The sequence below is a fragment of the Thunnus maccoyii genome, chromosome 9 (genome assembly GCF_910596095.1).
Source record: "Thunnus maccoyii chromosome 9, fThuMac1.1, whole genome shotgun sequence".
NCBI classification, from domain to species: domain Eukaryota; kingdom Metazoa; phylum Chordata; class Actinopteri; order Scombriformes; family Scombridae; genus Thunnus; species Thunnus maccoyii.
The window spans coordinates 30,142,260-30,168,695 of NC_056541.1; the positions used below are offsets into that span (position 1 = coordinate 30,142,260).

The 26,436-nt window shown below is 42.7% G+C and overlaps 1 protein-coding gene across 1 annotated transcript in view; it reads left to right on the top strand.

Moving 5' to 3' along the window:
• cux2b (cut-like homeobox 2b) overlaps positions 1-26,436 on the top strand; it is an 88,412-nt gene that overhangs the window by 14,469 nt on the left and 47,507 nt on the right. The window contains exons 2-3 of the mRNA XM_042421040.1: positions 21,959-22,069; positions 24,935-24,982. Coding sequence (XP_042276974.1) covers positions 21,959-22,069; positions 24,935-24,982 — 159 coding nt within the window. The remainder of the gene's footprint in view (positions 1-21,958; positions 22,070-24,934; positions 24,983-26,436) is intronic.

Here is a 26,436-nt window from a genome sequence, read left to right on the forward strand (position 1 = left end):
AACTATCATGAGGTTAATACTACTGACTGCTAATGCTCCCTACATTTAATATTTCAGAGAATATGAAATATATGATGATGATCATATATGATGATGATGATGACAAACCAATAAGGGGTCAAGTCATAGGTATTTTTTTTATTGTTGTGCACCACTTGGGCTAAAATGATTTAAAATTAGTATGTGTGTCAGCTTACATATTAGATACTGGCAGGGAGTTGCAGCCAAATTGTAGGTAGTACCAAAACTCTTTCTCTTTTGCATAAAGACATAAATACATGGCAAATTTGCAGATGGTTGTATCATGATTTAGGAGGGCAATTGTAAAAGTGACTTTTCAGGAAATAAAAATTGCTGTCAATATGTGCAAATGATTTGCTTCTATAGATGTAGATCTAGTTGAAATATTTGTTACTGGCCAAAATGTATAAAGTGTTTATTATACAGCGTTTAATCTGGTCAATTGGTATCATTTGTACTGTCTGATTGATGTTGACAAAACCTGTTTGGAAAGCTCGGATGCTATGTGTGTTATGCAAGATCCAGACACTTTAAGGAAGAAGAATGAACAGGATGATATTGAAGAAATCAAACAATGTGTGGATCCTTAATAATAAGAGTGATAATAGCATTGTACTGCATGTATGCAGTCTTTTTCAAAACAAGTTCCAGAGCACTTCACAGTCATGAAAGATAAAAGACTGAGCAGATGACATAGATCAATACAACAGAAGGACACTGAGGCAGTGATGGAAAAATTGAAATGAAATAAACAGAAGGTTCCAGCTACAAGGATACTAAACAATCGACTGTAGTCAGGAAGAACATATCCCTCTAACAAAACATAAACACAGATCTCAGTTGGTGGAGCAGGGGAGCGAGTGGGTGAACAAAAGCATCAAGGTTCTCTTACTAAGCTCAACAGTGACTGCATGTTATTTAGTATAAAGTCTAGTTGAAGGGGGGTGATTTTGTCCTGTAGGTACATACTCTATGTATACAGATAGATATACTGCCACTGTCACTGTATCAACTGACACAGGACTATAAAACCATAGCTCAACTTTAAAAAGGGGAAATATTATCCTGCCTCTGTATGTAAATCTAGAAAGAGATGACAGCACAAATCCAAATGCACATATTCTAGTCAGATGTTGCAATATTAACATAATAACATGGCATCATGCCACACTCACATATTGGTCTCACAACATATTGGCATGATCACATATTGGCATGATCACGTTATGAAATATTGACATAACATACACTGGCATGATATGATGTCCTATTTGCATCATGACATAATGACTTTGGCTTCATTGCAATGACCTATTGACCTAATGATATAACGTCAGCATAATGACTTATTGCTGTACCGGCATATTGGCATATTGGCATATCATGACATATAACATACCAGCATGTTGATCAAAGCATGATATGAAATTTGCCTCATTGCAATGACTTACTGACATAATGTCATATCTTTTGCATTATGACTTATTGATGATCTGATATAATTACATATTGAATGACACATTGGCATATTGACAGTGACACTGGCACGACTTAATGACATTTTTACAATGTGACATAGTGACATGTTGGCATCGTGGCATACTGATGCATAATTATAATTACACATTGCCAACTGTTATTCAACAGCAGTGCGATTACATCACCTGATGCTGAAAATTATGTTTTTCAAATCTCAATTCCCAGCCTGTCCTCTTATGCCAACCCCCCACCACCATGAAAGCAGCCTTGAATATATGGATATGTATTTCTTAACCTTAACTGAAAGCTCTTATTGTGTGCCATTCTGATAAAAAGTTTTCATAAAATATCCAATTTGCAAATGATGATGACCATAATATCAGTAAGAAAGTAAATCTATAAAAAAAAAGTAAAACAGAGTATACATTTTGCATTATACTGTCACAAATCTAATCCAAGGCTCAATGAGGTATTTAGATTACAATCTATTGTTGCTCCACAATGACAATGGATGAAACACTGTGAAAAACAAAATTATAAATCAGACGGTGTAATGAGTAAGAAAGCCTTTTGCAGAGTTTAGACTTGACATAAAAACCCTGTCCTCCATCTAATCTTCCCTCTTAAACATCAAACTTAAGCAAAAAGAAGCAACGCTTTCACTAAGGATTACTTTTTTTTTTTTGCTCACTAATGAAAATGTTTTGAATGCCTTTTCTGTGGTGCCAATGGCGTTGTTTTCTGTCTTTGCTCTCTGATTATAGAGCTGTATAAACTGGGCGCGATTTTGAATTCTTAGCTGATTGCCTGCCTGTAGCCATGCGCTTTCTCTGCTTTCCTCTCCAGACCTCTTTCTCCTGATAGCCTCATTTTTTGTGGTACAGAGAGATGCAGTGCACTTTATATGCAGTTATGCTGAATAGGTGCTGATGTATGTTGAAAACAGTTTTGCAGGTGCCTTGTCAAAATGTGCAGTGGAAAGGCAGTAGCACAATTCTGTTTAATATGCTATCAATCAGCCGGTGAGTTCCCATTTGTACATACAGTATTATGAGCCCTCTGTTCGCCAGACTATCATGACACTGCTGGTGTTTAGCTGCTCTCATGTCCTCCAACAGTGTGTCCCTATTGTCTGTTTGTCTGTTTAATATGCAAAGGCGGTCATTCAGGGAGTCATTTTGGACCAGTGTAAACGAATCGGCAACAATGATTAGCTGGCACTGCAGAGGAAGTGTCCATCATTGTGTTAGTGCATTTGGAGACCATCACTCGTCCCTCAGGTCATCTCGGCGCTGCTCTCTCAGCTTCGCAGAAGACACGCTATGAAAAACACCCAAACAGCAACCAGAGTAAATACACTGTAAGTGGAGTTACTTAATGGGAGATTTTGCATGCTTAATTGCAAGTATGGATTGAAGGTCCATTAAAAGACATCAGTGTCTCGGAGTCTAGCATACAGTTTGAATATACTTGAGATGGATTGATCCATTGACTTCCTGGCTCTGCCATCTGAAAAGAAGCAATTGTAAACAAAGAGTGCAATATCATTTTGGAGATGATTTGAAAAACAAGATATAAAACATTGTTAGTATTCAGACAGTCCGGTTTTTGATTCTGAACCTTTTTGTTTGTTCAGTGTATGCAAGCATGCTACAGGGTGGCACCGTAGACGTCCCGAGGGAAATATCAGGCTTATTTATTGGAGTCTTTTTAGCCCCTGCTCAATAGCAGCAGTCTGATGGCCGGGGTACAGAGGGACTATCTGGCAAAGGAGGAGGTGGAGGAGGAGCTAGTCCTGGCGTCAGCCCCACTGACAAGCTCTTATTTACCGTCCAGATCTATGACTCATTTTATGTACCTAATCGTAAAGCACTGAGATTTATCGGAGGTAACGGGACAGTGGGGAATACCCCAGGAGACTGGCAGATTCAGCTCCCCCACCCCCTGCTCCCCTGGCTGGGCTTCAGGTTCACTCTACCTGGCCCCGTGCGCCAACACCTTCTGGGAAGAGGAGAGTGTTGGAGCCCAGATGAGGAAGTCCATATTTCTGCCAGATATAGACAGCTGATAGCTCATCTAATAAAGAAGAGGGTCATAAAAATTGGACGGGCTAATGGATGACTCTGTAAGGATTAATAACAGCTTATTGGTCAGGTGCAGTGACCTCTTGCAGAGCTAACAATACACAGGCTGACTGGGCTTTTGCTGCAGCACAGTGGTAGATGTCCAAACCAATAAACAGTGAGGGAGGGGGGGTTAGCAGGAAAATTAAATATGCTTATAATTTTTCTATTCCTACTGTATCTCATTATGTTTTGGTTTACCAAATCCTGGTTTGTAAATTGACGTTGAATTCTGTTTGTCTATAAATAATGTATTAACTTCAGGGAGGAAAAATCTTAAGGTTGACATCCTCACTTACCATCACTTTTGTTCATGTCTGCCACTCCAGTAATGGCAAAGGGGGAAGCAAAAACAAGAAGGTATTGTAATGCTGCCTTTGTTCTGACAGGAGCACTCTCAGAGCTTGTTTTATATTCCTGCTGAAAATTAAAATTAAACTTTCATTGTTGTGCATGCTGTTTAATCCAATAACGATCTGATGTAACAAACTGCTGTAATATCTCTCAGCATACTTAATCGGAGCGGACTTAGCCCTGTCACTTTATATTAACCTCTGCTGCAACAGGAGAAGGGCTTCACTAATCTGCCATTGTTGGGTTTGGCAGTCTGTAGCTAGTGCAAAACAGATTTGGCAGTCAGCGCGAAAGTAAAGGCTTTATAATGACAGCAGGGCCTCTCTGCTATTTGAGCTAATAATGTCAAAATCTAATAATGCTGTGGCCCTCGGAATAAGATGGCAGGTGAATGGGTGGGAATAGCGGTTGTGCAGAAAAAGGATTTCGGGGGGATGGGTTCAGCCATCCCACCTCCTCTCATTATGTCACTCACTTTTTATACTGCAAATTGGCAAACAATTTAATCCCTAATGACCTTCAAATTCTCCGTATGTGGGTGTGTGCATGTGCCCACTCGCTCACTTGCATGTTTGTCTTATATTGTGTTCTATTAAAAATGTATATTTGTGAGAAATAGTGAACCATCCTGACACATGACATTGTAGCTAGATGTCATTGTGTTAGCAGGATATTAGCTTCGCCAGGAAGCATCTGAGCAAGGGACCTAAAGAGTCTCGGCTAACAGACTGACCTCACACTGCTCAGCCAGGCAGCATCTGCAGTGTCATCAAAGCACTTGACTCCTATGTCCCCCCTGAATGCAGCCTTGTAACTTAAAACAAAAAGCTGATTGGTTGCTCTCTCAGCCTCCCCTCATCCCCTCCACTGTGGATGAGGTCTCAGCCCGGGAGATAAAATAGCAGTTATTTCTCATGTGCTATGCCATTTTGTCAGTTTGACTGTTCCACTTATTCAGTGTTTTTTGACTTGCTGAGCTTGAGGGGATGTGAGTGCCATTTCGCAGCCAGATCTGAGTTGTGTTGATTGAATTAGACAAAGTTGGAAGATAATTAAGAACCGCAAGGCGCTGCAAAACTGTCTGCTTCCAAACTGGTGAAAATGAGACACTGCCACATCAATGAGCTAGCTGGCTCTGCTTGATGTCAGTGGTGGGTTATATCAGTTGACACCCTTACCTCCTAGTGCTGGAGCCAGTTTCCTCCTTTCCCTTTAATGTTTCTCCAAATATGATTAATCACAAGCCGTAAAACCTTTGCTTCTGACAGTGCACCACGTTTGCACAGCTTTGTTTGTTTCTTTCACGGTAGTAATATGATCCTCAACTGCCAAGTGTAGTTTATGGCATAAACACAGCCCCAAAGAGGTGTGTCTGGGAGTCAAATGGGAATCATAGCTTGGTCCTCAACATCACTCATCAGTCATTTAGTCAAGTCTGCAAATGCTTTTGCATTTATATTTGAGTATTTTAACCATATTTCCCATATTAACCCCTGATAACCTTAGATGATTAGATGCAATGATTAGATTTTTCAGTCTTATTCACAGGTAAAATCTCTTTTTTCACATCACTATTTTGTCTGAATTACATTCTGATCCGTACTACACACATTTTAATCTCATTGCCCATAGCAGCCAACTTTCCTGTATTATCAAGCCAAAAGGTAAGGCATAATGAACCACTGCTACTTGATTAAAAATTAAATACTTTCAAATACTTTCCAGCATTTAATTAGGTATTTTTTGTTTTTTTTGAAGATGCAGATAGACATGATGCAGATAGACTCACGAAATGGGAGAAGGAGGGGTCAGACAGTACACTCTCTGTGATAATGTGCTGGCAGCTCATGTGCATTCATGCACTCCTCAGCCTTCCTCTTTCAATTTCCCCCTTTTTATTTTTCACCTTATTTTATGGATGTGGGCCATGCTGGTGCTTCTCTTCCTTTTTCCAGTGCTGGATAGGTAATGTAGCTGTGAGGTTAATGTTGAGAATCGTATAGCTCAGGCACAATAAAATTGACACCGTGAGACCTAGAGAGGTATGTTTATGGTAGCGCCTAGCTATGTGTCTGCCTGTTTGTTTGTGCAAGCCAGAATGTGAAACAGGGCTGGGACTGTTCGGAGGCCCCCCAAAGGGGCTGGACTGTAGGCTAGGAGGGTGGGAGCGCAGTGGAACATAGGGTGTCAAAGGCTAATTTTCAAAGCCACTCACGGGTGCTCATCTCTCACTGTGAAGTGGCAAGCGTGGCAAGTGGCTTGCACGTTGTCATGGATACTAAAGCATGGGACCCCAGAGATGGGGAGCAGGGGACGAATGGCTGCCCTGTCTATAGGATTCCTGTCAGCTCTGGCCTGATAGATGGCATTGACGGATCATTTGTCATACTGTAATTGTTCTCAGCAAACATAGAATACCCAATAGTATAAACAGTAGTGTGCCGCTGAGCTAATAAAGCGGGAAAATGGAAAGGGATTCACTGATCCACTGCCTCTTTCACTTAAAGAGACAATGGCTCTGTTGTCCAGGCAAGGCGGTCTGATTAGAGCTGTGAGGGCTGAGAAAAAGCCCGGCCGAGAGAATAAAACAAGGCAATCATAAAGCAAACGGCAGTCACTTCTCTGTATTGGTGTGGCTAGGCGGGGGTGAAGTCTGTGAGAAGTGTTGACAGCTGAGGGAACAACAGGAGTAGGCCCAGGAGTGATTCGTTTTCTCCTCCCGCTCTATTTGGCCAGTGAAACAGTGAAGGAGAAAGCTTGTCCAAGATAACAAATACAGCACTAGTGCAGATGCATAGTTGGGACTAGGAGTTCTATCTGCCAGGCTCTGTGATAGCCAGGCGCCTGAGCCGGGTACAAATGACTCTGGGTACAAAGGTACTATTTGTTCACCCTTGTTTCGGTATGGGCCCTGTGTCTTTGGTATTACTATTGGGATTGACCCAGTGTCATCTCTCTACTTCGAATGCTCTCTCCTCCCTGGCTTTGTCTGTGTATAGGGGAGCTCAGAAATGCATGACTATCGAGGTATGTACGGGACATGACCTGGGATTTCGAAAGTGAACTGCAATTAGCTGAGCTCCAACCCCACTTTCATTAGTTGTGATTCTGCACAAACCTATAGAAATCCTTTCGGAGTTACAGATTAACAGTGATGGCAGAGTGCCAGGGCATCAGCTGGACACGATGGTTCAGAATGCTCAGCACAATACAGAGTCTAACAATCCTGGATGATCATCATTTTGTCAAATTAGATCAACCTTGTCCAGTGCCCACACACATTCTTACTCATTTGTTCACTTCACCCAGGGATCATGTTTCTGTCCTACCACTGTTCTGTTGTCCAGTTGTAAGCGTTTTTATGCAAGAGGCAGTCGGTAGGTGTATGACATGTTGACTTATGTGTGTGTTGGAAGGAGGCCTGTCTCTTGCAGCCTGCTGACGTTGTGAGCTGAAGCGACCGGTCCCGACACTCCTTGTGGAGCACTTCACCCCTCTGACTGTACTCTGACACACTGTGACACCTGGAGCACTTTAGGCTGACCCGGCTGCTCACCTCACGCCTGATGGACAGATTAAAGGACCATTAAGCATAATTACTGTTTCAGTTGGAGAGGCCGACTCATCCTGTCAGAAATGGTTACAAATTGCTGCACCTCTGCCCCCTGTATGGCTTTTAAATTCAGAATTTCATTACATTTGTCTACTTCCTTACTATCAACAAGTTCGGGCTTTGACAGCAAAAACATGTATGGTGAGGAGAATTGGAAAGGCAAATAGTGATTTTAATGGAGATAAGAATTCAAAATGGGTTGAGAGATTTATTTTTGTAGTTTGCTTTGCTTTTTGTTTTTTAGTTCTTTTTGAATCTGTGGCTGTAAGCCAGTCAAAGTGAGTATGATGGCTGCGGAGAGGAGTGTGACAGGTAGTTGATATGATCTGGAGTGGAGTGGTGTGAGTGTGTGGTCTGCTGCGCTGTCTGTCTGATTATGTAAAATGTGGTGAGGTGGTGTAACATTGGCTGGCTGTTGCAGTGGTTTGCCAGCTCCAGAGGGCCTGTTGCCAGTTTTACATGAGAATGTGCAGCAATGCCTCGTAATGTTCTCTTCTCTGTATCCATAAGAAAACCCACACTGCCGCCCTAGGGAAATTGGTCGATACCATCAACCCAGCTGGAGGCCCAAGCAGCAGACAGAGTTATACCATTTTTACATCAACACTGATATTTATTATGAGATCTTCCTGTACTGTAACCTGCCCCTCTTGCGCCCCTTTTCTTCTTCATTTGGCCAATTATTACACCCATGGTGAGAACAAACAGTTTCCCTACTTAATAATTCACATCACTTTCATCTGATACTCAGTTACCATGGGCAATTTAGTAGTTGAATAATTTTGTGAAAAATTCATTTATTATCGCTGTGCGTTATGAATCTGGAGAGACGGAGAGTGGAGTGGTGGAGGATTTTAAATTGCGTCTGTGGAGCGAGGGATCCAAGGGTAGGTAATGTGTTCTAATGTTCTCAGCCATATGCATTGTTTTCAGGGCTCATCGGTTTTACATCGATTCCCACTGAAGTGTTTAATTGCATCATGAATATGATCTAATTCTGTCCTTTTCACTGAAACTGGAGCACTCTCTGCAAATGATGTACGGCCTTGACAGCACCACATCAGGATGTATTTTATATGGAATGTAAATTATAGTGTTAAATTAGCCCGGAAAGATAACTAGCTGGCACGGAGGAATGGACTCAACAGTTTAATTTAGTGTCAAAAGGCCGTGAAGGGATAAATCACCTCTCTCTCCCCTGCTACTATGCCATATTAGGCTTTAATCATACTCCTTTTCTTGTAATATCACTTGTTTCTCACCACTGCCTAAGGACTTCTACAGTGCATTTCTTGCAGCATCAGTTGACTGCTTATAAATGCTTCAGTTTGACCATATGGAAGACAATGTTTGCCACTTTTACTCTCACAGATCTTTTTTTTTGAAAAACACTCAATTTAACTTCCCTCAGAGATCCAAAATGGCACTTGAAGATCTGGAAATAATTTTCCTACCAACAGCAGCATCTTTTTTTTCATCGTAGTTCTGAGAAAGGACAAAGGCGGGTGAAGAAGTGCAAGGCTTTATGGTACAGTCTGGTAGGTGGGGTATTCATGTAACAGATGAAAGCCATTAGGTAGACTTTGGTTTATAAGAAGGACCTCTCCCCGTCTCCTGTCCTCAAGGCTGGAGTGTTTGTCTGAGTGGCCCCGCCATTAACTGGAGTTACCCTCCATGACCCAAATAGGCCACTGTGACTGGGAGCAGCCCTCTTGCAGCCTGTTCTATCTAGTATGATTGTGTCTTTGTCAACAGCTAGAAGAAACCACCTGGCCAAGATCTGGGTTTTAATGTGAGAACTCACTCGGCTTTGTGTTCCCATAGCCCTCGCTATGAAATGACATTCATTTTAATTTGCTTCTCATCCACTTGTTGGGATGGATAGATGGATGAAGGGTGAGGATCCTGGAAGAGCTTCAGGGAACCCTCTGTTGACTGACATACCTGCACAGCTTCATGCATGTCATACCTCGATAGAAATAGTTGGACACACATACATATCTGAAACCGACCACTCACCACTGCACAACTAGGGTACCTCCTCGCTCTTTGAATTCCTCCCACTGTAGTGCTGAGTTTGACAGCTCTCTGGAGAAAAGGGCCCTTAAATTATCAAGTGGGGCTGTAGTTGTTTTCCTTGTTGTTTTCATCTCTAAGGAGGGGGGTAGGGTGGGCTTTAGGGAGGAATTGGTATGTTAAATGAGCTATGGGAGGTCTGCTGAGGCTTTTTTTTAGAGTTGGTGGGAGGGTGGGGGGGGGGTTCAGTCAGACGAGAATTGCTGTGTTGGGCGTTTGAGGCAGCTGTGTGAAGTCATTTTCCGGGAGTGCAAGCGGGAGAGAGGTGCGGATTAGGCAGCGCCTCTGAGCCGGAACAAGTCTGTCTGGGAAGGGATGAAGGCTGCAAACCATAGATCTAATTCCCGCTCACGCTGCTAGACAGCAGAGACACTCACACACAGCCAGTGTGAATTAGGCCCATTTGCTCCCCTCAGTCTGAAGCAAGCAAACACAGGAGCAGACAGGGAGAAGTTGACAGACTCCTCACATCCTGCCCTCTCTCCTGACTCCCTGTGCTGTTTCCAGCCCACCTCCAAAAGCTGTCTCCAGCTTACGCTCGTTTTTCATTGTTTCTTGTGCTGCAGGTCTTTATTATTGCTGACATTAACATGAACACAGTGCAAAAACAGGTTCCCATGTAATCCTGGGAGGGGGAAAAAAAGGGCATTCCACTGGCAGTGCAGAAAATGTTTGCACCTGTGGCCCCATTGATTGCGTGCTCGAAACTCCAATGCTCTGAAGTTCATGTCTTTTTAATGTGAGTAATGCTTTGCCTCAGGTCATACGATTGCCCTGAGGTTAAGGAAGGTTCAAGAGGCCGCATGCAGCGACGGATTAACCGTTTTGCCGTCCTTCTTCTTCTTCCTACCTTACAAACACAGCTTTCCCTCTCTGACTCCATGTTCGCCAAACCAAACCTAGTGCCCTCTTGTCAGCAAACAAAAACCTGACCCCAGAGCCGTGCAGAACAGGACTGAGATCAATGTGGCTGACCCAGATACCGCCCCCCTGCCTCTTAGTGATTGGACGCAGTTAGTTTGTGGGTCAACCACAGTTTTGGAGAGGCAGGAAGGGAAGTTGCGATTCAAACCTGAATTAACCATCATGCAACTTATGTTCAAGGGCCTGCAGGTGCGGTGGCGCTTTCATCTAGTGTTTAAATAGTATTTCTGGTATTTCACCACTGTTATAACACTTATTTCAGAGAACCTCCAAAAATCAATTGGATTGCTTTAGTTATTAAGGCTGGTTTTAAAGCTCTGTTAGTTGGGAGGAAAGATGGAGATGTTGGTGTAAGGGCCCCCCTGTTCTCTCCCTGTGGTGCTTGTCTCTCCCATCACAGCCCTCTGCACCCTACGTGCCCAGTAATGAGTTGTATTACATGCTCTGTGGTGGGCATGTCTTGTGTTAGGAGGCTGTATTCAATCTTTGTATGGTGAATGGAGGGGAAGGCTCTTTGTGTGTCTTTGAGAGGCACTGAATTGAAACGGTGTGCACCGAGTGAAGCTGATGAGGAGAGAGCGAGTCCTGAGAGGAACATGTGGATGCCTGGCAGGCAGCAAAACACTGGTGTATGTTTGTGTGCACTTGTGCGTAGACATGTATCTAACAGTATGTCTGCGAGTGCTCTCTGTGTGTTCACTGCAGATGGGTGGGTTTCACGGAAATGTGCCACTGAGCTGAATGTTAGTAGAATTAGCCTTAGTTATTTGGTTTACTTATCCCACATTTTCAAATGGCCTGCCAAGAGGTGGTGTGTATTCTATGAATGGAAAATCTACTCCAGTCAGCTCATTTGTCACTTGAGCCTCTCATTGTGACCCTTTAAAAGGACTGGCGAGGGCTAGCTGTGGGCTAAGTGATTTTATGAGGCAGCATCATGGGGCTCAGGTCTTATTCCTTTTTGTAGGAATGCATTTCCTACTTAGATGGCAACAAACTGCATTTGCACTTAAAACATATTCTGTAATCTTCTTTTATTTTACATACAAATTGCATCCTGGGCGATGCATTCATCATTGCTCATATCCAGCCCACTCTTAAATGAAAAATGTATCTGAGATGAATAATGGATCCCTCCATAGTATAATTTTGTGTTTCTTGAATATAGTCAAGAGTTCCTCCTCTGCCTTATCCTCTAAATTTTTCCCCTTTGCTTGGATGAAGTTTTTGGAGGAGGGAGATATGAAGAAAAATTACTTATTTACTGTGGTTATTGTTTACCTGAGAATTTTTTTTACAATATGAAGCCTCTTTGACACACATAATATGTGGAATATGGTGTCCAAAAAAAGCACACTGCCATTGGGAATCATGGTGTAGTGACTTCAGGACACTCCACATTTAAACACCAATCAATCACAATCATGTACCGTACCTTGTAGTATCTTAAATGTTTAGTCTGTGGAACAGTTGGTTGGGAGATGATAGGGTTTGTAGCTAGCTTACGTACACAGGTGCTGGTGTAGTGGCAGTGTTGTGGGGTTCCTCTGGAAGCTATGGGCGAGCAGCCTTGTGTGAAGCCAGGAGAATTGAGGTTGAGTAGCTGAGCCCTCTGTCTTTATCTCTAATTACATGGTGAGGCTTGGGGAGATTGGGCAGAACTGTAAAGCCCCCACAGATAGCTCAGCGGCCCCCCTGGCTGTAACACAGCAGGGTCTGAGGGTGTGAAGCAGAACCAGGTCTGGTGGGGCTCTAATCCCACCACAGACATTCTCCCCGGGGAGCTCCTGGTGTTCTTTCCTCTTCACGGCAGCTCTGCAGTCTGCCACATTTCAACCCGCCGCTGGGGGAGAAGCACACCAAGGCTCCAGCAGCCCACTCTGTCGTGCTCTACTTGCTCCTGTCGGTTTTTGTCGTCCCCAAAGTTTCCCAGCCTGTCCTGTGAGACATCCTGACACCGAGTTGCAGATGGGAGGCATTGGACCGAGGCAGCTGGTGTCACAACGTGGATTGGAATTCACAGTTGGGATAAAATATGAAACAAATATGTCATTATACATATGTTTTCCACAGTTTGTTCATCCAGCTGTTTCCTTGCTCAGTCCCCCTCGCTCCCCCTCACCTTGCCATATAAACCTGGGTAGGATTGACTGATAATAATCTATGATTTGTCCAATTTTTCTCAGAGTGGGTCCAGTTACTCAAGTATTATCCTCTGTGTAGCTGTCACTTCATTTCGTTTGATCACTCATAACAGCTCTGTATTCTGGATCTTAATGTTTAGTCTCTGTTGTTTTGATGATATAAGGCAACAGTATTAAAGGAGAGCGCAGAACATACTGTACTTCACTACAAATGAAGAAGGCAGAATTATTCCCAGTCAGTTAAGTGTCCTTTGATTCCTTTGCAAGTTTAATCTGCAGAAATCGATAAAAGGATGCATGTTGGGCTTGGGAGTCAACAGCAGCCGTGTTTGATGGGTAAACGGACAACCAAATGGATGATGTGGGGGAACATTCATCTTTCTTTAGGCAAATTGGGCTGCTAGGTCCCGACTAATTGATTGATTGCGTGACTTGCTGATACAATCAAAGCCTGGCCTGATTTATGGCGATAAATCGATTGATTAATAAGGTTTTCTGTGATGGGGTTCGTCCGTGATGGTGGTGAGAAGTGGGGGAAGACACCTACAAGTCACACATCCGTCTTGGAGCCGTCAGCCTTGTTGGTTTAGTGTGGTAATAAGAAAGGCCTGGATCTCCCAGCTGACATTTACAAAGAGCTGGCTGGCTGTGACCTGCTCCCTAGATTAACCTCCACTTGTTCTCATAAGCACCACTGATATTAAAAGATGGGAAGGAGCAGCAGCAGCCGGGGGAAAAAATGAAGTGTGACTTTTTTCGGTTCACCGTTTGCATACATCATTAGGGGGAACAACAAAAATCAATTGCACATTCCAGAATAAATAAAAACAAATATCTTGAGCAGCGTAATGCGAGGGCCTCTTGTTGACTCTTTCCAGATTACATTTAGCCGGGTGTTTAAACGCTGATTTACAGCAAGATGGAGTCCATTCCCTCCACTCGCCTGCCTGTCTGCCTGCCTGTTCAGAATATGAAATGGAAGTTAAACACTGTGAATCTCCAGCGTGGGGAGGAGGGCTCTGGATGTGTGGGCAGTGTAGCATCAAATAGATTGTGTTTCCTCCCGTGTAAACGCCTAATGTGCGCCGAGTGCTCTGACACAGATGAATGTAAGGAATTTGTTGTAAAGACTTTACGGCCCTTTTGAGAGACATGGCTAGGAACTGCTAGTGTGGAACGTGCTCTATGCCCCCCTGCACACACATCCACACACATGCACGTACACACACACTTGCACAAGTGCTTACACATGCACACATGTCAAGGCACACAGCCCTCCAAGGAGAGCAGTTACATCAAACTGTTAAGGCCGGTGCGGACATCAGGGATACTTTTTATTTGCTTTGGGTCAGAAATGGCGGCCCTGATGATGTGATGAGAATCATCTCACAGACCTGCTCCACGCTGTGTGCTATGTTTTGACAGAAAATAATCCTGGTGATTCTCTTGGCTAAGCTCATCATTTAATATACGAGAGCTACCTTCTGCTGCAGAACAGGGCAAATTATAAAATGATTCATGTATAAACTGCCCTTTCAAGTGGCTGCTCCCATTCTGCAGCATCGGAACTCGTCTGCCAGATCTTGGAGCCTTTGTGACGGTGCTCAAAGCTCTCAGCTGCTTGTTGTCAGCACCAGTTTTATTCCCACTCTCACCGCTCTATTTAGATTCATTTATTTTTGGTTCAAATGCTGTAAAATGAAAGTGCAAGAGAGAGAAGGAGGGTAAAGGAGTGTTCCCTCTCTCTCAGACAGGTGGCCCCGGTTTTATGTCGCCGGGCCCCAGGGGCCCCGCTAACTGAGTCTGAGCGAGAGGAGGGACCTGTCTCTCAGCGCTACACAGGTGGTGTGAAACGCAGCCCTCTCTCCACACCTGAAATATTCAGATTCTTCCAGCGGCATCGCTTTGATCTTGCTGCAATCGACAAGGGAAAACGGAGAGAGTAGGGGGGAGAAAACAACAAAAACAAGAGGAAGAGCAGCACACCTGAGAGCGAACAGATTGACATTTCTTAAGAGAGAATAAACAATCGCAGGTTAGCTGTGTTGCATTGCTCCCGCTCGTCGTTTCAGGTGAAAGTGGGCCATCGCGGTGATGGCTGCATCTGTGGAGCCTTCCTCCTCTCCCACTAACTGACCTCAATGGTGGAGCTTCAGAGACAAGTCCCCTGCACTTTGAAAGAAAACAGGGAAACAAACCTTGTCCCCAATTTTATTGTTCAAGTTCGACAACATTTCTGCTCTCCTGATTTTTTTTTTTTTTAAACTGCAGTTTGGTAGGTTTTTGTGTTCGGAGCCTGGGCAGTTTTTTTGTGTTTTTGGCCATTGTGAAACCTCCCCGTCGCTCTTCCACATTCATATCTCCGTTTGAACTGATCATTTGTCCGACTGAGGTTATCATGTCTTTTCTCAGGTTTCAACCCACTAGTCTGCTAATGAATCATAGGACTGTGTAATTAGTCACCCTGCATGTACCACACAATGACAATAGACATCCTGATTGTAACCACAGAGTTTGAAAGGAGCAGAACAATGGTCGCCCTTAATGATGATAAATAAGGTGTTGTAATTGGCCTTCGTTTGGAGCATTCAGTCATAGATTGTAATTTGAAGTTTCTAATTGGAGGACATTTAAAGTTATTCATTGGATTCAGAGTAGATACAGGATTGTTTGAAAGAACTGTAATAAGATGTTTTCATGATACCTCTTGATACTATTTTGAATAAGACTTGACAATAAATGGAATTAGAGCCTCCCTGATCATACTATGATGTGTTACCAGTATATTAGTGAGAAGTAAGAAACGTATGTGTGTGTGTGCATGTGTATCCAAGTGTGCATGTTGGAATTAAAGAGAGAAGTGTTGACAAGTAGGCTGTGCTCTGGTGCATCAGGCGCCAAAAACTCTCTAAATGAAGCAGGGTATGACGAATAATGGCTGACAACACCAGTCACACCTTTTGCTGATGGTTGTAATGCTCACATGCTTCTCCTTCCTTTTGTAAGATTTAGCATGCTGTTTGAAGACAGCCTGACTGACTGGGGATTAATTATTTTGGATGATTTATCAGACTTACCAGTCCAGAGTTTAGAGAGGTGTCAAAATGAAATGTGATTTTCCTCATTGGTAAGTCCTCATGATCTATATGCTACCTACATATTTATGCACAGTGAAGTTAGTATTGCTGCTGCGGAGTGGACAGTTGCAGAATGTGCAAAGTAATCCGTAGGGTTGTGGTTCCCAACCTTGAGGGGTTGTGAGATAAATATCAGGACAGGAAAGCAGAAAAAAGCATTTGTTACGGAAAATAATATATTTTGTCAGACATTCTTCTAATTTTTGCTGTTTGTGTTATGAATCGATGGATATTTTAACCTCTTAAGGCCCCTTAAAATGATTCCAAATAAAAACTTTTTGGCTTCATTTGAAAGAAATAGTTTGACATTTTGGGAAATATGCTTATTTGATTTGTTGCCAAAAGTTAGATGAAAAGATCAATACCACAATTGTATGTAAATACGAAGCTGCATCCCGGAGCTTAGCTTAGCATAAAGACAAGAAACGAAACCAAAATCAAAGCAGACTGCCGGACTATTTCTGCCTGACAACCTCATGGTGGCGAAAGCACTCTGGGAAGTCACTGCCTGTTCATTTGTGAGCTTTAGAGGTGCTGGTTAGAGCATGGCTAGCTCCTTTAGCTCCAGTTTCCAGCCATTATGCTAAGCTAAGCTAACCATCTAACTCTGAGCAGGAAAGAAAATAAGCATATTTCCCAAAATGTTATAGTACTCCTTTAAGGGGCCATGAACCAAAAAGGTTGGGAACCACTGCCATTAGGTTTGTGAGCAGTGCAATGGCTACTTTAACATTTAAACATTTATAATCTTGTTTGGGTGTATTTCTTCTTGCAATTGACAACACATCTGGCAATTGACCTCATCTTAATCCTTTAAATGATGTAAAACGTACATCTAGCTTCTAACCAATTACTGCTACCACTAACCTACTCGTAGGTTAAATCTTTCAGAATTATATGCAAATAGAATTTGACTTAGGTGTGATGTGGTCTAACAGCAGTATGGTGTTGGGATGAATTGGAGCAGCGCTAGCCAAGCTTACAAAGAGTAAAAGTGAAGGAACAGCAGTCGGTGGTAAACAGATGGAGGGAGATGCCAGGTGATAGCAGCCCCCCCAGTGCTTCCCTGTCAGAGGCTGCGTGCTCAGCTCACGTTCCTAGCACCGGGTCACAGAGGTCAGAGGCTCCTCCTGCCCAGCTCCTCTGTCTGACTGTCTGCCTGCTTTACCCTTAACTGATGTTGAGCCCAAGGAGGCCAGATAAGAGTTCATTTTGGATCTTTCATATGGACAGGCGCCAATGTACGCTCTTCCCCACACAGCTCCATCCCCCCACCAAATGGCTCCCTCCTCCCTCTGTGGCTGGCAAGGGGGGGGGGGGGGGGGGGGGGGGCTGCCAGTAATAATGTTGAGGCCAGACTAGACTGCAGTGATTGGGGCCATTGATTGTGGTGATTTGATTTATTGATCAGTCCCCCCTCTCAAATGTGGCGTCTGAGATGCGGGGCTAATCTGAGGCAGCTATGGACAATCTTGTGCCTCACAGAGAATAGGAGGCGATAAGGAATGTATGAAAGGAAACTACACTTATCTTAATCACACACTGGTCCCTGCTCTGCCTTGCTGCAGCACTTGCGTGCGGATGTCAGCGCACATGTGTCTCTGCGCACGCATGTGTGCCCACCCGCTCTTTTGTGCAAGACCTTACGTGCGAGTGTGTGTGTGTGTGTGTGTATTTGTCTGTTTTTGCGTCGGTGTGCGTATGCGGTGGGGGTTGTGAGGCAGTACAGTCACCAGGCAGAACAGAGTGGATCTATAAATTGATGGAATTCAAAGCCTCCAGCATCGATTACCATTATAACAAACAGCAGCACACAGAATGTCTGATTATTTTTAGACAAAGATTCTGTGCTCTCAGCAGCAATTCTGCTGATGCTGTCACACTTTCAGACATCTGCCTATGATTGCAATTAGATGGGATACAAAAAGAAAAATAATACCCCATCTGCATTTTCTCCTCTCTCCTCCTCCTCCCTATTTTTCCCTCTTTAATTTGTGCTGTCCAAGCCCAGTGCACATAATAGTGATTTTGACTCAGTCTACCTCATTGCAGTACCTTGGTAGTTTTTTCCCAATTGTCAACATTTTCCACCATGGTTTGTCTTTGTGAAAGGCCAGAAAATAGCTTACCACCACAGATGTAATCAAGACGAGCTTGGTTTAATGAATCAATGTCAAATCTACTCCAACACAATACATTAGTCAGCCCCACATTTTACCTAAAACACTTGCACAGATTGTTACAGTACATGTCTCTGTTCTGACTTTTGTGAAGAGAAATTGTCTTTGCTGTCTGTTTGCTGCCTTTGCCTATAATAGACATAACAATCATTTAAGTGAAACACAACACACTTGACAACCAGCTTATGTCATAATCCTCAGCGTTTTGTCTTTCTTGCTGATTTGTTGCCATCACTGCCCTCCGTTTTTCTTGCCTTGTTTATCCTTCACCCAATATAGTCTGAAGGGACCACTCCCTGCAGTCTTTGCTGCAACACACTTGCATAAACCTGAGCCCTCCTAATGCAGTACGAATGGCTGCCTAACAGAACATGTGCTGGCTCCACTACAGATGCTGATAGGGTCCATCTTTGGTCAGTGTCAGAAGGATAGAGCCTACATCTGTAAGGAAACGGACATGGGAGTCATGATTTTACAGTTTTTTTTCTCTGTTGTTCAGCAGTTCATTGAACTTTGAGTCTATTTACTAACTGCCAATGGGCTGCAAGTCTCTCCTGTTAAAGCCAATGTGTTTCTGGTTTCTTGGTCAAGATAGCTTTCCTCTTGCAGATTGACTTGAGCACGCCAGGACTGGTTCCATGTTCAAAATCCCTCTTTCCTGTCCCTCCAGTCCCAATGACAGCTCTGCCCTCCCCAGGGGAAACTCATCAATTATGGCTGGATGTTTGACTGGCAGAGGTTTAATGACAGGAGCTCCGTATTGACCCGACTGCCACACACTGAAAATTTGGTCCTAGTCACCCTTTTTAAAACCTGTCAAATGATTACCAAGAAACTCCTCTTTGCACAGTGAGTTGAACTCTTTTTTTTATGTGTTCAAGACATCAGAAGCATCTACATGCTCATGCAAATGATTTCTGAAGGATGAAGCTCAACATAATGGAGGATAAGTGAATTTTATCAGGGATCTCAAAGGTGCCCTGGCTTTAGGTTGAAATGGATCACATCTGATTAGGAAGCAGAGGAAAAATCTTCTTTAGCGTCTTTTGTCCCCAGAGATAGCAATGCGAAACACTATATTGTAGAGTTCTTTCCATCATCAATCTGAGCAAGACAACCAAAGTAGCAAACAGTTTGTTCTGCTTCACTTCTCTCTAGAAAGACAGACAGTAGGTTTCATTTGATGGGCTGTTGCCCAGGCTCCCCTCCCTCCTAATGTTCTAGAAACTGTGGGGGTGCTTTCAAAATAACCATGCCATTATGATAGCACTGTTTGGCTTGCATACAGCATGAGTATTCACCATTCTCATCAGCTGAGCTGCAATAAAAAGTAAACCCAGTTCTTCAATGAGGCCACTGAAGCACTGGCGGACTTAGAATCACCACACTGTTATATCTTAAGTACTTATAAAATCCACTCAAAGTCACTTCTAGAGGAATTTTCTCTTGGCAAGATTAGTCGGTCTGGGGCCATTTGAATCTAGTGGAGGTTGGCTGGCTTCTGAAAGCCCACTCTCTAATCTCCAGGAAGGCTCATCCCAGATGGACTGTAAGGACTAACAGGAATTTATGAAGTCTTGTCACAGTATCCTGTGCAGCCGTGGCCTTTTTCAGTGACAGTACGATTTACGAAGAACGACACATCTCTCAGAAAACCAAATGTATCCTAAACATTTAGATTCTCTCTAAGCGTAAGACTTGTGATTTTAAATGAGAGGAGCAGTGGTGGTAACCAGGTGTTTAGACATGTATTGTCTGTCTTTGCTACAAATAGGAAGTATGACAAATGTAGATATTCCACATTTTTCTTATTGTCAACAAATCCCATGAAAACACCAGAACCAACACTGATATATCTTATTCTTCTGTGTTATAGAGCTCTATTGTTGTCCAAAAACTATTAAAACACATCATTAGTCACACTGTTGCACTGGGTCACATAGCTTCATTACCATGAACACATATACACCATAGTTTGTCTTGACTCAATCCCACAATGAAATGAAATACTCACTGGAGCACCAAACATATATTAATCCGCAGCCCAGCAGTTTTAGGAAATTACTGAGCTTTTTTTGAAAGTGAAACTATATATTTGTGACCTGTTCTTAAAGATTTATGACTTCAGTAGGGACCAATAGGCCTTTGGCCAAGAGCCAAAGATAGGGTAGGGAAGTAAGAAAGTATTGAGAGACGGACTAATGCATGGTTAGTTTTGGTCTTTTAATGGAATGTGTTAACAATAAGAAAAAGATGGAATAATTTTTAATTCCACCTGTGATCACAATAACCTCTTCCAATCCAATCCTTTATAGGGGGCAGATCAGAAAATGCTCATATGAATTGTTTTCTTGTAATGGTCAAATGTGTTCTGATCCTGCTGATGGAGGCTGCAGATCAGAAAACGCTTATATCGTTTTGGAAGGCAATAACAAATTAGCTTGTTGTTTAGAGGCCTTGTTTGGTTGTAAGCAGCACAATGTCACAACAAACCTTTACCTGTAGGTGATATACATCAGGTGCCTTGCTGAAAGACACATCGGCCAAGTTGTTAAGTTAATCATAGGATGATGAAGTGCTGTATCTCACCTCAGACTGTACAAAAAAGTCCTATTTTAGCTGCTCCCTGGCTTGTTAGTCCAGGGACTTGAACCAGCAGCCCTTCAATTAACGGCCTACTTCTCTGACCGACAGGCTGCCACCATCCCACGAGGCCACTGCAGCTGAAGTTTCATCCTTCTATCCCTCCATTTTCTTTCTTTTTTTTCCTTGCGTGATGATTTATTAAATTGCCTTTAAGTAAGACTGCAGATTAATTAAAACACAGTCAATTTAATTTCCCGGCGTCATATATAAATTCGCAGTGGTAATTGAATCCCCTACTCCACTATTTTATATTGTAACCCAGCAGTTACAAGAGAAGATCCTCATCAATTACCGTGAATCACAGTCAAAAACGAAGAGGAGGTGAATGTACAGTTGTGTGTTCCAGCGCTGCTCAGTACAGGAGAGTGGAGTTTGAATCTGCTTTCCTCTTTTTTTTCAGTTTGCTGAAAGAGCCGGGAATTGGATGACTGATCGATAATATTGGATTTGCGGATGGCATGCAGTGCAGTCGAGTCCAGCATGAATGCAAGGTTCTGACGAAGGGCCTGCTACACAGACAGCTTTGAATAGTGGATAAGACATGTTGCTGGGGTGGAGCTCTCATTTTGTACAACACAGACATGTAAACAACCGATGTGCAGAGACATTAATGGAATAGCGATCAGGGCTGTTGTTGTAGCAAAAGGGTAATTTGGTTAAAGCTATGGAGGCTGTTGCCATGTATTGAAAATCTGTGCAGAATCAATATAAAGATCGGTGCAGGCGATGGGAGAGAGATTGAAAAAAGGCTGAAAATAGATCTGACCTGTGGTAATTACGATAGCAAGCAAGGCGTTTGTATGTTTGAATCAGGTCTTGGCCGGGCTTAAAAAACAGCCCTTCATTTCAGGAGGAAGCTCTATTTGTTTGTAAGGGTGTTTGTCAGGTTATTGGGTCTCCACACGTGACTCCCCACCCCCCTCACTCTCTCTCTCCTTCCCCCCTCCTCCTCACCCCACTCCCTCACTGGCGCTCTATAACCGTTGCAAGCGTATTGATTATTTCAAATACTGATTATCTAAAAGGCCTTCTGCTACTGTAGGCATTGGATTTATTTTGGCTTAATTATTTATGGGCCAGGGCTAGCTGTAAGTATTACTGCTGTGAGATCATGAAGGATTACATTGTTAATATTCAGCAGTGTATTTTTATTTATGTACACTCTAAGCTTTACTGGACGAGCGTTGGCAGGCTCCCTAAAGTGCCTGCTCTCTCCACTCTCTTCCTCTCACCGTTTCTCTCGTCTTTTGTGTGTTTGCAGAGGGAGCTAAACTCTGTAGCATCTGAGCTGGCGGGTCGACAAGAGGAGAGCGAACATTCCCACAAGCACCTGGTAGAGCTGAGCAGGGAGTTCAAGAGAAATGTACCTGAGGTAAGTCTAGCACCCCCCCCCCCTCCTGTTCTCTCAACACTATGTGCCATTTTCCTCATCTTCACTCCAGCAGGTACACACTGTATGCGTCACTGCTGCTGCTTGAGCCCCCGCATATACCTTTTGTACAGGGAATTATTTATTTCCTTGGTAAAAGCTGTATTAGTGTATATTAACAGTGCACAACACTTGTGATAAGTCAGGGTTAGCGCCACCCTCCTCTTCCACTAGCTCTGTTAATATTTAAATGCCGAGGCCTTGCAGTAATGTTAGCCTCTGGCTGCATGTGATGAGAGGCCAAGGGGCTCATTTAGAAAAGGTAAGCACAACTTTGCTGCTTATTTTCAACTCTAAAGCTGAAGCATTAATTTATGAAAAAGTTATCTTGGTTTCAAAATTGGCAGTTGATATTGACTTTCTCCAACTTTCTGTGATGTAACAAGTAAAGGTGTCTCTCCAAACCCGTAAGGAACAGGACGCTCACAGAACATAATCTGATGAATGCTAATGAAGATGAGCCCCCCACTGCGCCACCCCCTCCAACATAACTATTACAAACACACTTTTTTGTGCTGCTTCAAAAATATATTTTTTATTGAAGACATATGCACAGTAGAAAATGAAAAAAGGAGAAGAAAGTTTACATTTTATTTGAATTATTTTTTTATGCCTTATTGCCAAGTTGACAGTGGAGAGTTGACAAGAAATGAGCAGAGAGAGAGAGAGAGATGGGGTATGACATGTGACTATAATTGCACTGACTAGTAAATCGATAGAAAATTAATCAGCAACTATCTGATGATAGTTAATTGTTTATTTAATTTTTTAAGCCTAATGCCAAACAATTTCTGGTTCCAGCTTCTCAAATGTCATGAGTTGTGGATTTTCTCTGTTTTTTATATGACAATATAAAATATAATATGTCAATTGAATATCTTTGGGGTTTGGACTGTTGAGATAAAACATGGAATTGGAAGACATCACCTTTGGTTCTGGAGGATCCAGAAGGTTACTGAGAAAATAACCTGCAGATTAATCAATAATAAAAATGATTGTTAGTTGCAGCCTTACATGCAACAAAGGTCCCTGGCCGAACTTGAACTGGCAACGCTGCAGTTCATGGTCGGCACCATAACCCCCAAGGCACCCCAAGTTACCATTTTCACATTTTTACTTTTTAATGTCCCCTATTACCTTTTGGCAACCCTCCAACTGATCAGCAATGTACATTGATAATTTTCTACGAACATGGTCTTATTAATCATAAAAGGCATATTGAGCAGGACTAATACAAGAAAAATAACTAAGTAGACAAAGACGCATCAGGACAAAAAATGTTTCATTTAGCATTATCCTGTTGAACTGAGCAAGACCCCTCACTGAAGTTGAAATGAACTGAACTGATAAGTTCTCTTACTAGAAACAGCATTGCTTTCTGTCACATAAGTCCTGGTAGATATTATTATGTACCTGACAGCTGAAATTGATTTGATATGCTAACTTTTTCAATAATACTTTAATAGTTTACTGAATTTCATCAGTCAGTTATTTAATGTACACTAACTTTTTTTAAATCCACATTGAGAATTGTGTGTTCTCTTTCATTTTATTCAGCTTTACATTTGAAATGTGCCAAAAAGTCATTCCACCTTACTGTTGTATGGCACAATGCAGCTCTTCACAGGGATTCCTGGCAGGAGCATCCAGAACCTCCAGTACATTCAGCACTGCCAGGATCCTGATAAGAGTGCAAAAACACATAACATATAACACCAATTCTGTTTTCATTGCACTGGTTCCCTGTCTCCTTCAGGATTGACTACAAAGTCCTGCTACTAACATATAAATCCATCAACGGACATGCACCTCCCTACCTACAGGAACTGATCATACCACAAACCTCCACCCGCACCCTCAGATCTGCCAGTGGCGTGCTGCTCTGGGCCCCCAGTACTAAGCTCTGCACCATGGGGGATCGAGCCTTCTGCTCTGCTGCACCACACTTGTGGAACATCGTTCCTAACCATCTGAAGGCAGCACAGACCCCAGACTATTTTTAAAAAGTCCTAAAAACATTTTTATTCAGGAAGGCTTTTCCATCTTTTTCATCTTAACTCTTAATATTATTTTCTTTATGTTGTGTGTTCTATTTTATTGATACTATAGCACTTTGAGTTTCACTATGAATGAAAAGTGCAGTACAAATTAAACATATCATTATTTTATTATTAAATGGCAATTAAGGTGGATTGAACTGAATACATGAAAAGCTAAATCTATGAATGATACAGATATGACTTTGTCCTTTTTATCATCTTCTTTGAAATGATCATCCATTGACAACTAGGCTGAAGTCAAAGAGAATATTTTTATATTTTATAAATGAGCCCTCCGGCTATTTGCTGTGGCTCGACTGGCTGCCTATCTTCAGCTTGAGAATGTAGTGTAGTGCTGTAATCTTGTCAGTATAATACAGGCGTTTAAGACAGGATCAGGCTGTCACTACTGGCAGCACAATCCCCTTACCTGAGGCTGTAGGAGCTCGCACAAGTCTGGATCCTGAGCTCTAACGCAAGCTACTGGAAAGCCCCACTTTTCAAACATGCCCACTCAAACCCTTTAGGTTTAACCACTAATACCCACACCCCATAACAACATACCTCACTCACTCACTCCCTCACTCATGCAGTGTAAGAGGCACTATGGAGAGAGAAATCCATTAACATGAAAGATTTTCAGCTCTCTTTCTTATGGAGCTGTTTGCGCCTCACTGGGGCCAATCTGATTCCTAAACAGGTGGAGCATCTGCAAAATTGAAAAAAAAAAAAAAAGCTGAGGCTGAGTTTATTTTTTGTCTGTACATAGGAAGTCCGGGACATGGTGGCACCTGTTCTCAAGAGTTTCCAAGCCCAGGTGAGTCCTGTGTCTTTGCATTTTACAGACATATGAAACATTTACAGATTCTGCAGAATAAAACACAGAAAGTCTGGAAAACCTCTAAGTAGTTGTAGCATTTGTATTGATGATTTTTTAAGCTCCACATTATAGTTGACTGAAACAAGAGATATTCCTGTTGGGTTTTACATGTACATTGACCAGAGCAGATCACTGTGCTCCTGGAATGAATGATTTGATAGATAGGGCGGAGGAATCCACGGCATACTTTTCGTGTTACTGCTCATCTGGTGCTTATTGACTGATGCCTTTTCTGTCAAAGTGAAGTAGCATCTATCTGCCATTAGATGATCAGATATCTGGCTTCTCATATTTTCTTGGCCGAGACAAGCCCTCATTTCCTGTTGTGATGGTGCATTCACCGTGCCCCTTCTCTGACGTCGCCATATTGAAAAAGTCATCTGATACCTACCAAGTCTCTGCTCCAGCCATTAAACCAAGGTCATAAATCACATTTGTGAGCTGCGTTATGGTCCGCAAAGCAGAGGCTTATGGAAATGATACCACAAATATGTTTCCAGTCTCACTCTCCCCTCTAAACTCCCGCTCAGCGCTAACCTGAAAGCCCCATCATCGGTAAACATGAGAACACTCAGCATGGATTGTTCAGTTCTCTTGGAAGTGATTATTGGCAGCTTCTTTTTAATGCTTTATAATTGACTATGCCCAAGCAACCGTGTTCCCTGGCAGGAGCTATCACATTCAATACTACACCCCGCAATACTCTGTGGTTGATTTGTGTGCTAATTCAATTACTCTAACTGTAAAGTCACACAAATATCAGAAGCACCCTTCCATATCTTTATTGTGCAAACAGGAACCCACAGGATTAATTTAAGCACCATTGATGTCTGACAACTGGGAGTCTAGAGATGTTTCATAGTAGATAAAATAGATGGCTGATAATGAGCAATGATTTTTTTTTCTTGTTAGCTGCAGGCCTCTCTTGGCACCTCTCGGTCTCTCTTGTGTAACTTCCACAGGCTTATGTTCTGCACATTGATAAGTAAGCCAGCTTGCATTACTGAAAAAGCCTTGGCTGTTTTTTGGGTTTTTTTTTTATCACAAGGTACAGCAAGTTACTCGGCATACTATAATAATATAATCCTCTGGTGTTTTCTGATACACTTTGACCTTATTGGTAATGTCAAACAGCTTGCGGAGGCTTGTGAACTTTACCCAGCGGTAGTCGGCACGACCTCAGTGTAAGCTGTGGGACCTCGACCTGCTGCTGCAGGGGGAGACTTAGAGGAGAAGGTGGAGTTGGATGTGCTTGTTTGGCTGTGTGGTTTGGGATAGACTAAAGCTTCCCTGCAGCTGCACTGTACAGGTGGTGAACGATAGAAAAGTCCTTGTGTGTGTGTGTGTGTGTGTGTGTGAGGATGCATATATGTGAGAAAGAACTGGGTCCT